The sequence below is a fragment of the Sminthopsis crassicaudata genome, chromosome 4, assembly GCF_048593235.1.
Source record: "Sminthopsis crassicaudata isolate SCR6 chromosome 4, ASM4859323v1, whole genome shotgun sequence".
Classification (NCBI taxonomy): Eukaryota; Metazoa; Chordata; class Mammalia; order Dasyuromorphia; family Dasyuridae; genus Sminthopsis; species Sminthopsis crassicaudata.
In genome coordinates this window covers 375,629,346-375,645,872 of record NC_133620.1, presented here as the reverse complement: position 1 = coordinate 375,645,872, position 16,527 = coordinate 375,629,346, and the positions used below count along the sequence as shown (strand labels likewise).

At 34.8% G+C, this 16,527-nt stretch overlaps 1 protein-coding gene across 1 annotated transcript; it reads right to left on the bottom strand.

Annotated features, from left to right (window-relative positions):
- Nucleotides 1-1,045: 1,045 nt before the first annotated feature.
- OR6P1 (olfactory receptor family 6 subfamily P member 1) lies at nucleotides 1,046-1,993 on the bottom strand. The gene has a single exon (XM_074265515.1). The coding sequence runs from the start codon at nucleotides 1,991-1,993 to the stop codon at nucleotides 1,046-1,048; it is 948 nt and encodes a 315-aa protein (XP_074121616.1).
- Between the last annotated feature and the right edge of the window lie 14,534 nt (nucleotides 1,994-16,527).

The window sequence follows — 16,527 nt, the reverse complement described above, 5'->3', positions numbered from 1 at the left end:
CCTAAACCCAAATCTCCACCTTGGAAAAACATTAAGAGATAGTTAATTGGCATGTTCCTTTGTCAAATCCTGTCTATTAGAAGGTACTCACTAAGGATCAGAGTAGATAATGACAAAACTTGGTTGCCTTCAGATGATCCTGCTCTTTTAATTTAAACTGTGTGCTTGAAATTTGTCTTGGCTATATTCAGTGTCTATATTCAGAAAGAATGATCTTAATCCTGGATTGTCCCAGAATTAAAAAGGTAGTGTTATTTTGTATGTACTCCATCCCAACTAGACCATGTCTAGAATAAAATGTGTTTTTTCATAAGACCCCAATTTAAGAAAGACATGGAGAAGCTAGAGTCATCCAGAGAAAAATGACCAGGTTGCTGAATGAGTCTTGAGATTGTGTGAGATGGAAGATCTGTTGAAGGAATTGGGATATTTATCCTAAAAAAGAGAACACTTATCAGGCAAATTATAGATTTATTCAACATGAAATGACATTATTACACTAATGTGGAAATGAACATTTTACCATATCTCTTGCCTATGAAAGATATGTGGCTTAATTTTCCTTATGCCAAGAGAAGAGAATTTAAAATAAATAGGGTTAGAAGTATGGGGCATCTTCCCATAAACTGGGGAAGAAAAATTTCAACATTTCAGGACACTACACAGCATTTAGGAATTAGAACTTTCCACCATTTGTCTGTCACCTCATTCAGCAGGTAGCAGAGACGTTCTCTACCTTGCAATACATACATCTCTAATAAAGAATTTTCTGTTTCTTTCAGTATTTCCTTTTCCTTCACTTACAGTGGGGGAGGAGAACTTGCTTGGTTAGTGGGTATAGATATACAAAAATGGATCTATGTATCTAAAGTACAATCTGACTTTACACTCTTTTTTCAGGACATGAGGAACAGGAATTGTTCACACTCCCTAGAATACCACCTGACAATGGGAATTCTCTCTTTTTGCTTTGGAGAGCTTCTCTCTTTAATCTTTTGTCCTTTTTAGCTCCTCATTCCTTTTCACAATGTGTTTACTTTCAATCTCAAGAATCCCCAAGATGGTGACACCGTCCCAGCACTGTTTTCTTTAAAGCATCTTTTATTTCCTTGTTCCTCAGGCAGTAGATGGCAGGGTTGAGGAGAGGCACAATAACAGTATATAAAACGGATATGACTTTATTGTAGTTAAAGGCATACATAGCTCGAGGTCGAGCATATGTGAAGAGGGTAGAGGAGTAGAAAATAACAACTACTGCCAAGTGTGAGGCGCAGGTTGAAAAGGCCTTCTTCCTTCCCTGAGCTGTAGGGATCTTAAGGATGGTCATAATGATGACAACATAAGAGGATGCAACTGCCAGCAAAGGGAGCAAGATCATTATCAAGGCCAGGAGGAAATCTACCATCTCAGCTTGTTCCTTGTCTGTACAAGTGAGGTTGAGAAGGGGAGAGATGTCACAGAAGAAGTGGTTAATGACATTGGGTCCACAATAGGATAGCCGAGCAATGAATAAGAGCTTCATCATGGAGCTAAAAAAGCCACTGCCCCAGGAAGCTGCTGCGAGCCGGGTAGCTAGAGTTGAAGGCATGAGGCTGGAGTAGCGGAGGGGCTCACAGATGGCCAGGTATCGATCATAAGCCATGACAGCTAAAAGGACACATTCAGTGCAGGCCAATGCGATGAAGAAGTAGAGCTGGGTCATACAGCCCACAAAGGAAATCCAAAGATCTTGGTTAAGAAAGGCTCCCAGTAGTCGAGGGACAGTAACATTGATGTACCACATCTCCAAGAAGGACAGGTGCCCCAGGAAAAAATACATTGGACGGTGGAGGGCAGGTGTGAGCCATATAGTAGACACGATCAGAGCATTCTCCAGCACAGTAATCAGGTAGAAGGTCAGAAAGAGGACAAAGAGAAATAGCTGAAGGGGTTGTGATGTAGGAAAGCCCACCAGAATGAATTTCTCTACACGGGTCCCACTCCAGTTTCCCATGGTCTCTCACCTCATGAAAGTAACTGGGAGAAGTAAAAGAAAAAGCAGATGAGCAAATAGATTCTTTGATGCTTTCCAGATATAAGCATCAAGGAAGTCCATGGAACCAACTACTAAATAAGAGTTGTAATTGTCCATTGTCCCTGTTATAGTTCCTTTACAAGAGGATCCTACTATATGCCTGAAATTAGAACTCAAATAAGAGCATGATGGAGTTGATAATCATGCAAAGAAGGTTAATATTAAAGTATGTCTTCTGTGTTTTCTTGTATGAAAACATTCTGATTTCCGTGCAACAAGAGACCGATCAATAAATGTTGTAACATTTAACATTTATTAACAACTGACTCAAAAAAGAAAAATAAAATAAAAACATACCAAAAAGACACTTTAAGTTTAATTTGCATTATTAACATTTTCTTCATCCCTTCCTTAACAACAAAATAACCAAAGAAGACTGATTTTCAAGATCTATTAATTTTTGAGGTATAAACACTCATACTGAAAATTTAACAATCACGCTTGTGACAGGTTTCAGCTGCTTCAATTCATTGTACCACAAACTGCCATTCTTTACCTATACACTTTCCTTTAGTCTTCATAACAACCCAGTGAGGTAGATGCCACTGATATTCCCATCTCACAGATAAGGAAATCTTGCATTTATTGAACAGAATACAAAATGCTTCTTTTACTGCAATATCTATATGGTACCTTCTAATCACACATATATTTCAAAGTTTATATAGTTTGTGCCTATCTCTAAGCTTATGTCTCTGGACAAAACAATAGTTTTTCATCCTTAAATTATTATGACAATACGTGGAAATGTGTAGGAGAAGAGGAGGAATAAATAAGGAAGAAGGAGCAGGGGTAGAGGCACAGTATCTGATTTGACATGAAAGTTAAAAATGAAAAGAGCTGAGAAGTCTGATGCCTGGTAGGAAGGCTTTCCCTGGACCTTCTTTGCCCTTTTCACTTCTCAGTATTTATCTTTTTATTCTAAATTCATTCCTTATTCCTTTTATCTTCCATATCCCTCTCTCTTCTAAGTCTGCAGAGAAAAAAATAAACTACCATAAACAAGAACTCAAATGTTAATAACAAGTTCTATTTAAACTTTTAAAATATTACCTATTCCTAGGTTCAAATCCTACTTTTCATACAAACTGACAGACCATAGGGGAGCCACTAAATTTTATCAGATAAAAAAACTATCTGAGCCTGCCTGATCCTGATTACAGGATCCACATTCTATTCCTTGTACCACCAGCTGCTACTTCACAATCTTGTTTAGTCTATTTACTCTGTGAGGTAGATATTATTGTTATCCCCACCTCACTGAAGAGGAAACTTTGCATTTGCTGAATAGATTACAAAATGCTTCCTTCACTGCAATGTCTGCATGGAACCTTCCAAATCTAAATCTGGGATGATGTAATTGACACATTATGATAGGGGAAACTATGTCTTAGAGAGATTAAATAATTTGGATAAACAGAGAGCTGATAAAGCAGAATTGGAACAAGTGTTTTTAACCTATCTTTCTGAGGTGTCTTTCCTCTATACACTGTGTATATATCTATCATTCTCTGCCTTCCTTGTCCTCTGATCTTGAGCCTATTCTTGAACATTTGTGGGGTAGGGAGAGAGGAGATAAAGAGGAGAAGACATGGTCTCTCCAACTCCCATAGGGCATCATTTAATACCCTCTTGCCTTGCAAGTAAAAGGTGTGCCTGTCTCCAACATTTTTCCCCTTCTTGACAATATGGCTAGGCTTACTCTCTGAGAGAGACTCTACAGAAAAGAGGAGAACCTTCAAAGCTATCAGTCAGCAGATATGAGTTTAAGACTACATGATTATGAGCAACACTCTTTTGCTGCTCTAAGCTTCAATTCCTTCATCTATAATATGGTTACACTAACACTATGGCTACCTTCCTTTGGTCTCTAGAGAGAAAATTATTTTGCAATCTTTATATGATGGAGAAAAGTGAACTGGAATTTTGCTCCTATCATTCCTCTACCTTGATTCTTTCAGGTATCATCAAATCGTTGACCAAGAAGTTCAAACTATAGTATTTAAGGCTCTCTAAAATCCAGCCCCACTTCATCTCACCAGCTTTCATACCAGTGCTTTCCACAGAGCTCCAGACAAATTATACTACTTTCTGTTTCATATAGGTACTTAACTATCTGGGTTCACAAGGGGAACTTCCACTTCAGGAGTTCTCTATAGCCATAAAATCACTTAGAAAATATGATGGGAAGGAAAAAAAAAATTACTAAGCATTTACTGCTATGTGTCAGGCACTTTATGAGGCAGGAAATAGAAAAATTTCCATTTTATAGCTGGCGAAACTGAGGAAAACAGCAGTCTCAAGACTTGCTAGATAAAATGTGTCTGAGAAATCATTTGAACTCAGGTCCTGATTCCAGGGCCACATTTAGTTTGTATGCATGCGTGCATGTATATATATGTGTATACATAAATATGCATATGTGTGTATGTATATGTGTGCATATATATATATATATATATATATATGTATGTATGCACATATAAAGATAGATATATTCTGCACTTTCCACTGCCCAGTCTTTTCTCCTTGAGTTATCTGAACTTCCCTCCCTTTCTAATGCATATCTGAACTTTTGAAATCTTACCCAATCCAAATTAAATTACCCTCTGCTCTGGGGAAACCTTAATAGGCAGAAACTTAATGTAATATAAATAGTGACAGACTTGAAATCAGAGTTACTGAGGCTGAATCTTGCCTTGTACAATTTCTTGTAAGTAATTTATTGTTGGACTTGGTTTTCTAAACCATTCTGCTATCCTCTTTCATTTTAAATGTACCTGGGAAGGACAGTTAACCAGTTGGGTTTGACTTCAAATTTAGCCTCAGATACTCTCTAGCAGTGTAATCATGGATAACTTATTTAAATACTCCTGGCCTCAGTCTCCTCATCTATAAAATGGGGCTACTAAAGACATCTACCTTTGCAGAATTGCTGAGATTTAATTGTAAAACAGATGCAAAAAGCTTTATAAATACTAGCTATAATATTCATAACTTATAGGTACAAATATAACTTACTCACAGATAACTCAAAGAAGTATTTATCACTCAAATAATTTATTGGATGCTGATTCTACATAAAGGGTTTCGTGCTGGGTATTTACACATTAGTCCCTGTTTTACCTGGGGGTTAGGAGGGATTTCTGTAGCTCTTCTAGCACATTTGTGAGATTTAATCTCCTCTCCTGAATGAAATTTCACACACACACACACACACACAGACTCACACAAACACATGTATATGGGAAAGTACATGGATATACCACACACACAACAGTAGCATCAGTAATAAAAACATAACAATTCTCTGAGTAATTAATGGAAAGAGAAATAAGAAGCAAAATAAAATGAGAAATTTTATTTAGAATAGTTTCACACAATCCCAGTACTGTTGTTACTGTTTTTTTTTAATCTCCTTTGATTCTAATAGAAAGGTTTAAAAAAAAAAAAGATGGCATGCTGTTCTGCTTACTATCTTCTTAAGATACTATTATATGCTAGAAATAAATTGACTTGGCTTTGGACTTTGTAGATGCTGTAGTTGTGACTCTGAATGTGGGAATGAGGACAAAGTCACAAAGTGAGCACTTGGGATATCTGTGGATATTACCTAGGCATCTTGAACTCAATCTGTCAAAAACAGAAATCATTAGGAGCAGCAGGGTGGTGCAATGACTAGAGAGCTAAAGATATTTTATTGCTGAAATGAGCTGATTGAGATTGGTACAGATTCTGAACTAGGTCATTGAGGTCTCTCAATCCAGATTTGTTGTCAAAATAGACCAGCTCACCTATTCTGAGAGTTACTTTCTATCTCATTGGATGGTCTATAGACATGACCTAATCTCAACATTGCTGCCTCTCAAGGAATAAGTGTCTAAATCAATGACTACAGCAAATACAAGATTCCCCAAGTCTCAGTGTCATTCTTAGTCAATGATAGCTTAAATAACCTTTCAGCTTCAATTTAAATCATGTTTTCCACTTTGAAAGGCCCAATTCAATCACCAAAGAGTGGTTAGAAACCAAATAACCAGGAACAATGAATAGAAGTTTTAAAGAGTCATATTTAGGCTTGATTTGAAGATAACTTTCCTAATAATAAGATCTACCCAAATTGGAAATAACCACTTGGAAGGTAAATATTTAATCCTCAATACAGGGTTTCAAATGAAGACACAGTGGCTTCTTTTCAATTATGCAGAAGAGGGAATTGTTATTCAAGTTAAGGTATAGATATTTACTTCCAATGTCAAGATTCATAATTGTATATTTCTGTGTGTGTGTTCCTGTTGATTTTCATAGTTGGCATAAAGACTGAATAATAAATGGGCTTCAGCATGGTCAGCTGCTTTTGTGGATAAGGTATTAGATTGGGCCTGAGAGCTGATAATTACATTACATTTAATCATATGTAATTAGTTTATCTTATCAATACTCAGAACAAGTTTTCAGGGAGTTAATGTGGCTGTTATTTGCCTCATATTCAAGTGAAGCAGATGCTTCTTTTGGTTTGTTTATTCTCAAGTCTTCTGACCCTAAAACTGAATATTTGACAATGTAAAGATAATATTTGTTAATCAGAACTATCCAGTTGAAAAGTGTGAATTTGGAACCAGTACTGTTACACATTTAAATCCTGCCTCTAACATTTATTGATGCCTTGTCCTTAATAAAATCATGAATTTGACTATCAATACTTGCCTTCCAAAGTTGCCTTGAAAATCAAATAAGATACTAAAGCCTTTGTAAACCTTTCACTGTTATACAAATCTATAGTGAATCCAACTTGGTCATTTTGGTAGGAAGAAATTTTCATCTGGACAAGACTGAAAATAAGTGACCCTGAAAGGAAAAAAACTGTGATGGACCATCTGAACACCAGTCTCCTTCTTTCTGTGCTTTCCTTGCACTATAATGAATCCAAACCCAAGATCTGCTGCTGCTGATAATTCCTCTGTCTTTCCTGTCATCTGTCACTATCTTATCTCTGTAAACAGTGTTTCCCCCAGCTCTCTTTGAACACTGGTGAGATTCAAACCCTTCTCCCAAATGAAAGTTCTCACACACTCATAGACATATACCCTCCCACATACACAAACACCTAAAGATACACATAGAAGAGTGCACACACATATAGCAAGCAGCAACAACAGCAACAGCAATAGCAACAACAAAACAGTTCTCTGAAAAATTAAGGAGAAAATAAATAAGAAACAAAATAAGGTGAGAGAATCTAATATTAGATTCATATAATTATAGTGCTGCTGCTGCTGCTGTTGTTGTTTTTCCTGTTGCTGCTGCTGCTGCTATTATTGTTGTTAAACCCTCTTTGATTCTCTCTGATCCAATAGAGTGGTAAAGAGGAGTATGGAATACCATTTCTCTTTTTATCTTCTTAAGATATTTCTTGATGTGGTTTTGCCCACTATAAATGATCAGAATTTTAACTGTCTTTGGATTGTACAGATGCTACTCAAATAAAAGATGTGGTTGTGACTCTTAAGTATGGGGACGAGGGCAAAATCACTAACTGAGTACTTGGGATAGAATTGCAGGAAAGAGGGGAAGAAGGGACTCTTCTCAGACTGATATTTGTCTTTTGGCATTTTCTTGAATTTTTTGGTACTTACACTGCTCCCCTCCCTACTTCCCCTTTTTCTTATCTGCCTTTTCCCCCCTTCTTTTTACCTCCTTCCCTTCCTCCCTAGTCCTTCTTCCATGTATTTCCTCTTCTTTTCCTATTTTCTCTCTTTCTCCCCTCTATCTTGTTCAATGTTCCTGGGTTTCTGTCTATCTCACCTCTTTTCCATAAGAATTCAGACAGGTAACTATTTTTTTTTTGCCCAAGGCAGTCCTCAACTCCACCAAATTCCATCTTATGCATGGATTCCTCTGCATACTCCCTGCCACTGTCTGTCTCAGTGAAGCTTAATGAAGTATCTGAGGTTCATGCCATTCTTTAGCTAGATTCTTCATCCCACTTACCAGAGTTCTGCTCTGCCATTGGGAAGTTCTTGGCCATACACACATGAATTGATGTAATTGGCTCCAATTCTGAATCAGTTAGGACCTCATCTCCCTTCTCCTAGTCATTTGGGCCATAATCTGTTGGGAATTGAGATAGAAGGGCCAATATTCTTAGTTTATCTTCAGGGATTATGGCTCCCAATGCTCATTGCTAAAGTCCACCCAAACAAAAAAAGTGGTCACCTCAGGGACCTAAAACAAAGAGTGGCTCAGATGAGCAAGAGGGAGGAAATGTAAAATTTCAGGGCTGAGAGAATGACCATGTGATCTTGTATACTGGGAATCAGTTTGCATCAGCAAATTCATTTCAAGGGCAATGAAGGGGACTGCTTACTGCTTAATTTAAATACACTGAGGAAAACCATTATTCCAATGGTTGTTTCCAAAACCAACCTGAGAATTGAGTGATTTAGTGCTTAAAATATGTTGACACAACCAGAAATGCCAATTTGGAGGCTCTAGAGTATGAAAATCCATTTATTGTAATGAAAAGGGCACTGAATTTGCTGTCAGTAGACTTTGTTCTGTTACTTTTTTAACTTTATTTTTTGTTTGTATATTACTTTCATTTATGAATAAACCTTTCTTCCCTACTCATTGAACCATCCTTTAAAACAAATAATTATATTTAAAAGGAATTCAAGAGATTCAATACAACCAAAGAATGTATCAGCCAAGCCTAATGGATATGCACAAATTCAATATACCACTGAGGATAGATTTTTAAAAAGTATTTTGAAAAGAGTAACAGAGTAAGTGAAGTATTTGAGAAGCCAAAGACCAACTGACCCCAAATTCCTTATTTCTTATGTGTTTTTAGTGGTAGGTAGGTGGCATATTAGATAGAGTGCTGGGCTTGGATTCAGGAAGGCTCATCTTCATGAGCTCAAATATGGCTTCAGACATTTATTGGTTGAGTAACTCTGAGAAAATCATTTAACCTTGTTATGTTTCCTCATGTGTAAAAGGAGTTGAAGAAGGAAATGGCAAACCACTCCAATATCTTTGACAAGAAAGTTCCAAATGAAGTTGTAGAGTTGGATATGACTGAAAACAATAAAATTTTTTCTTAAGTCCTATTAGTAAAGAATATCTACATTAGAGTTACTTAACAGAATTATTCTAGTTGCCTCTTTTTTTTTTCTTCTTGTCAAGAACTTCTGATTTCATTATAGAAAGCAAAAAAGTTCTTTTCACCAGTGCAGATAGGCAACTATCATGCAACTCAACAGACTTAGAGACTTGTCTGGGGAAGCTGAGTAATTGCCACTTGCCCAGGAATTTGCAACCAATTTGTGTCCAAGGAAGCCAGGACTTCCTGACTCTCTACTATATCATGTTGCCTATATTTGTACTGTGTAAAACAGACTATTTATAACACTCTTCTTGTCAGAAAAATGGCTCACCTATTAAATTTGATAATAAAATACTTTATATTTTATAATACTTTTAAGATTTATATAGCATATTTTTCTAACCTACATAGTTAGGCACTACAAATGATACTTTTCATAACTTTTTAAAAATTTCTTCTGTTTTCTATATCAGAAATATAAAAATCTTTGTCTAAAGGACCATTTGCATTCCACAATACTCTCAGATGAGGTCAAAATTAAATTAAATGTATTTTCTATAAGATTTTAATGTGTTGATATATTAATAAAATAATGATAATAATAGCTATCATTTATATAGTACCTACCATATGCTAGGACTTGTGCTAAATACTTTACAATTGTTACCTCATTTGAATGTCAGGCCAACCCTGGGAGATAAATTCTATTATTATCCTCATTTTTCAGATGAGAAAATTGAGGTAAACAGAAGACAAGTGACCTATTCAAAGTCAAACAGATATAAAATATATGAAGCTGAATTTGAATGTAGGTCTTCCTGTCTTTAGTCCTGGAATTTCTACCTGTATATATGTAGTTTTCAAAGTCAATATGTCATCTACAGGGGTCCTTATGTACCATTTTGTTGTTCCCATTTCAATTTACATTTCATAATTTTGTCTTAGAACATGATAATTTTCTCCAGCATGATGCTTCCAATTCCTCCTAGAAAACTATTTAACAAATATTTAACAAATAATATTACTTTAAAAGAAAAGAAAGTTAGCACAATTTATACATACGTTAAAAAAATCTGAAAACATGCATTGTATAACATTTGTGGACCTCATATCTCCACAAAGGAGTAGATTGGGGGTGTCTTGAATTTATACTACAAAAACCTATTATCTGCATTTTACAGATCAGAGAAAACTGAGGGACTTGCTGACAAAGCTAGGAAAAGCTTATCTAGGATCTGAATCCATATCTCTCCTCATTTAAAAACCAGGGGCATTTAGATTGCATAAAAATATAGCAAAACAGTAAAAAATAATTTTAAAAGACCTCCCCTCCAAGACACAATTATACCAATTCAAAAACAGACACATCCAGCTCCAATCATTGTCATATTATTATAAGCCAAGCCCCAAAGTTCATTGGTTTGGAAATATACTCATTGATGGAGATCAATGGCTCCAGTGAGGTGGTGAGAAGAGTTCCAATGTCTTGATTCTAGTCAGTCTCTTCTGACCTTGAAATTATTTTGGACACTCTGTCTTCCATCTTCAAGAGAAAAGATGCTTCAGCCAATTGAAGGGAAAATAAAACTCTGGTAAAAAATCAACATGAGAAGAATCACCAGTCATTATCATATCCCTTTGAGATGTGGGACTCCCCTCGCTTGATTGAGCTAACTTAACTCAATTACAATTGGAGAAACCAGAAGATCATTATACACTTCAACAATGATACTGTACGAGGATGTATGCTGATGGAAGTGGATTTCTTCAACATAGAGAAGAACTAATCCAATTCCAATTGATCAATGATGGACAGAACCAGCTACACCCAGAAAAGGAACACTGGGAAATGAATGTAAACTGTTATTTTTACCTTCTGAATCCAATTCTTCCTGTGCAACAAAAAAATTCGGTTCTACACACATATATTGTATCTAAATTATACTGTAATATATTTAACATATATAAGACTGCTTGCCATCTTGGGGAGGGGGTTGGGGGAGGAAGGGAAAAAATCTGAATAGAAGTAAGTGCAAGGGATAATGTGGTAAAAAATTACCCATGCATAAGTACTGTTAAAAAATGTTATAATTATAAAATAAAATAAAAAATTAAAAAAAAAATTACAATTGGAGAGCTCTTATATTCTGTTTTGTCTTTTCCTGTATATGTTTTCTCTGATTTTCTATTTTGTTGTCAGCTTGGATAAATGGGTTTCTTTGATACCTACTATTTGTGTTCAATGAGGAGCTCATATTTCATGGGAAGAGAATTAGCCCTAGGAGGTAGAGCTTTCCTTATCTATTAATAAACAGTAATAAAAAGTTTAGCTTATATTTGAAAACTATATCCTTTAGACTAATAACATTTACTGGAGCAAATATATCTACATAGCTACATAGCTATGTAGATTTATAACATTCTATGTAATTATACACACACATTCTTGTTATAAGATTTATGGGTTTAATTTGTTCCACATTATTTTACTCCATCTGTCTCTTTGACTTGAATGGAATATACATCTGCCTGTGTCTTCTGGGTGAGTTCTTTCTCTCTCCATTAAATCCAGGAATTTCTTGAGGACAGAGACAAAATTGACTCTTCTCCTCCCTCCTGATCTCCTCCATATATCAAAAGAAGGGTTCACCTACATAGTGAACACCAGTCAATGGAAACTGGAATACTACCTATAATTCTTTACAAATTGAAGCTATTAATGGTTGTTTGTTTGTTTGTTTCTTTTTAATTCTTAGATCACTAACCATGACCTATTTTCTACTGTGAAACCATTGTCCTCTGGTCAAAGTTGGTTAATAGTAATGATGTAATGACAAAATCTCAGTGAAAAAAAATCATGGAATCAAGCTAAACATCATCTAGATCAAGCCTTTCATTCTATGATGAATTAAATAAGGTCTCAGAGATGAAGTGATTTTATCTTCATCACAAAAGCTTGTTAAGTGTTTATTGTATGTCAGGCATTATGCTGACAAAGAAAGAAAAAAAAAAGGTCCTTCCATAGGAGCTTACATTCTAATAGATGATGTAACATGTAAATGAGCAAATCTTTTATATGTCCCTAGAAAGTACAGCAGATGGGTCTAGAGTCAAGACTGCTTATGTTTAAATGCAGTCTCATACACTTGCTAGTTGTGTGACCCATCACAAGTTATTTAACCCTGTTTACTTCATTTTATTTATTTACTTATTTATTCATTTATTTATAATACACATTGCTTTATGACTCAAAATGAGAGAGCCTTGTTTCTGTTGGTTTTGTTTATGTAAAAATATTTTAATTTAATGTAATCAAAGTTGTCCATTTTGACTTTAATAATGTTCTCTAGTTCTACTTTGGTCATAAATTCATCCCTTCTCCAAAGATCTGATAAATAAATTATCTTTTGCTCTCCTAATTTGTTTATGGTACCATCCTTTATGCCCATGTCATGTACCCATTTTCACCTTATTTTGGTATGGGATGTGAGATGTACATCTATGCCTAGTTTCTGATATTTTATTTTCCAATTTACCCAGCAATTTTTGTCAAATTCTGGGTTCTTATCCCAAAAGCTGGAGTTGGGGGGGGAGGTTATTATCTAAGTATTGATTATCATGTCATATGTATCTAACCTAAACCATCCAATCCATCACTGTAGTTTTTAGCTAGTACCAAATGATACTGTATCTTTGTTAGGGGTATACTTAAAGGGTGAAGATATAATTTTATTGTAAATATGCATATATATGTAATATATACACATAGAATATATGAATGTTAATAATTTGACAATATGTAGTTTGATAGAGATATTTGTCTCATTCTCCAAAGAAGTAGGAGGGGAAAGGAGAAAGGGGAAAGGAAAAGGGGAGGCTAATAGAAGGGAGAACATAAGTAGAAGGAGAAAGGAATAAGAAAAAGGGGCTGTAAAACAGGAAGGCTGATTGAGGAAGCTGGTGGTCAGAAGAAAAACTGGAGAGGAGGGAAAAGGGGAAAGGAAAGAGAAAAGTACAAATTAGGGAAAATACAATGGTAGGTAGGAAATACAAAGTTAATAATTTTAACTGTGAATGAGAGTGGGATGAACTCTCCCATAAAACAGAAGCAGATAAAAAGCAGGGGTAGCAGTCCTGGTATCAGATAAAGCAAAAGCAAAAATAAATCTAATTAAAAGAGATAAAGAGGGAAACTACATTTTGCTAAAGGATACCATAGAAAAATGAAGTACTATCAATACTAACCATATATGCATCAAGTGGTATAGAATCAAAATTCCTAGAGAAAAAGTTAAAAGAGTTGCAAGAAGAAATAGACAGCAAAACCATATTAGTTGGGGGGGGGGTCTTCATCTTACTTTATCATAACTAGGTAAATTAAACCACAGAATCAATAACAAAAAAGTTAAGGATGCATATAGAATTTTAAAAATGAGATATGATAGACCCTTGGAAAAAATTGAAAGGGGACAGAAAATAATAAACTATTTTTTTCTTAGCCTTACATGGAACTCACACAAAAACTGAGCATGTATTAGAACATTAAACCCTCAAAATCAAATACAGAAAGACAGGAATAGCAAATGCATCTTTTTCGATCATGATGCAACAAAAATTGCATGCAACAAAGGCCAGGGGAAAAAATGGACCAGAAATTAATTAGAAACTAAATAATTTAATCTTAAAGAATGAGTAGGTGAAAAAACAAATCAAACACAATTAAAAACTTCATACAAGAGAATGACAATAATGAGACAACATAACAAATTTTATGGGATGTAGACAAATCAATTCTTAGGGGAAATTTTATGTCTCTAGATGCTTACTTGCATAAAAAAGAGAAAGAGAAGATCAATGAATTGGGCATGGAGCTAGAAAGAGGAAGAAAAAAGTAAAAATATTTAATTAAATACCAAATATGAAATTCTAAAAATGAAAGGGGAGATTAATAAAATTGAAAGTAAGAAAACTATTAAACAAATAAACAAAACTAAAAGTTGGTTTTATGGGGGGAGAACCAAAATAGATAAAACTTTAGTTAATTTGATTAGAAAAATGAAAGAAAATAAAATTGCTAGAAACAAAAATGAAAATGTTCTCTCAATGAAGAGGAAATTAGAGCAATAATTAGGAGCTATTTTTTCTAACGGTATGCCAATAAAGCTGATAATCTAAATGAAATGGATGAACTCTTACAAAAATATAGATTGTTCAGATAAACAGAAGAGGAGACAGATTATATAAATAGTTTTGTTTTAGAAAAAGAGATTGAACAAGCTATTAATCAACTCCCTAAGAAAAAATCTCCAGGGCCAGATGGATTTAAAAATAAACTCTACCATTAGGCATTACTTAACACCATATACGAAGATAAGATCAAAATGGGTCTATGATTTAGGCATAAAGAACGAGATCATAAATAAATTAGAAGAACATGGGATAGTTTACTTCTCAGACTTGTGGAGGAGGAAGGAATTTGTGACCAAAGAAGAACTAGAGATCATTATTGAACACAAAATAGAAAAATTTGATTACATCAAATTAAAAAGCCTTCGTACAAACAAAACTAATGCAAACAAGAAGGGAAGTAAAAAATTGGGAAAATATTTTTACAGTTAAAGGTTCTGATAAAAGCCTCATTTCGAAAATATATAGAGAACTGACTAATTTATAAGAAATCAAGCCATTCTCCAATTGATAAATGGTCAAAGGATATGAACAAATTTCAGATGATGAAATTGAAACTATATCCACTCATATGAAAGAGTGTTCCAAATCACTACTGATCAGAGAAATGCAAATTAAGACAATTCTGAGATACTACTACACACCTGTCAGATTGGCTAAGATGACAGGAAAAAATAATGATGAATGTTGGAGGGAAAACTAGGACACTAATGCATTGTTGGTGGAGTTGTGAAATAATCCAACCATTCTGGAGAGCAATCTGGAATTATACCCCAAAAGTTATCAAACTGTGCATACCCTTTAATCCAGCAGTGCTACTACTGGAATTATATCCCAAAGAAATACTAAAGAAAGGAAAGGGACCTGCATGTGCCAAAATGTTTGTGGCAGCCCTTTTTGTAGTGTCTAGAAACTGGAAAATGAATGGATGCCCATCAATTGGAGAATGGTTGGGTAAATTGTGGTATATGAATGTTATGGAATATTATTGTTCTGTAAGAAATGACTGACAGGATGAATACAGAGAGGCTTGGAGAGACTTACATCAACTGATGCTGAATGAAATGAGCACAACTAGGAGATCATTATACACTTGAACAGCAATACTATATGAGGATGTATTCTGATGGAAGTGGATATCTTCTACAAAGAGAAGATCTAATTCAGTTCCAATTGATCAATGATGGACAGGATCAGCTATATCCAGAGAAGGAACACTGGGAAATAAGTGTAAATTTTATATTTTTGTTTTTCTTCTCAGGTTTTTTTACCTTCTGAGTCCAATTTTTCCTGTGCAACAAGAAATTCGGTTCTACACACAAATATTGTATCTAGGATATACTATAACATATTTAACATGTATAAGACTGCCTGCTAAATAGGAGAAGGGGTGGAGGGAAGGAAGGGAAAAATCTGAACAGAAGTGAGTGCAAGGCATAATGTTGTAAAAATTACCCATGCATATGTATTGTCAAAAAAAGTTATAATTATAAAATAAAAAAATAAAATAAAAACAAAAAAAAATAAATTCTACCAAATTCATAAAGAACAATTAATTCTAATACTATGCAAACTATTTGGAAAAATAAGGAAAGAAATGGGTACCACTATATACCTCACAGATTAGCTAAGATAATGAGAGAAGGTAGTGATGAATGTTGGTGGAAATGTGAGAAGACTGGGACACTAATACATTGCTGGTGGAATTGTGAAATGATCTAACTATTCTGAAGAACAATATAGAACTATGTCTAAAACACTTTCAAAATGTGTATAACCTTTGATCCAGCAGTATCTCTACTGGGTCTATATCCCAAAGAGATTATAAAAAAAGAGAAAGGGACTCACATATGCAAAAATGTTTGTAGCAGCCTTTTTTATAATGGAAGGAACTGGTAACTGAGTGGATGTCCCTCAGTTGGAGAATGGTTGAATAAACTATGGTATATGAATGTTATGGAATATTATTGTTCTATAAGAAATGATCAGCAGGATGATTTCAGAAAGACCTGGAGAGAGGTACATGAATTGATGCAAAGTGAAGTGAATGGAACAAAGCCAACATTGCACACAACAGCAAGATTATTCGATGATCGGTTCCGATATATATGGCTCTTTTTAACAATGAGGTGATTTGGGACAATTCCAATTGACTTGT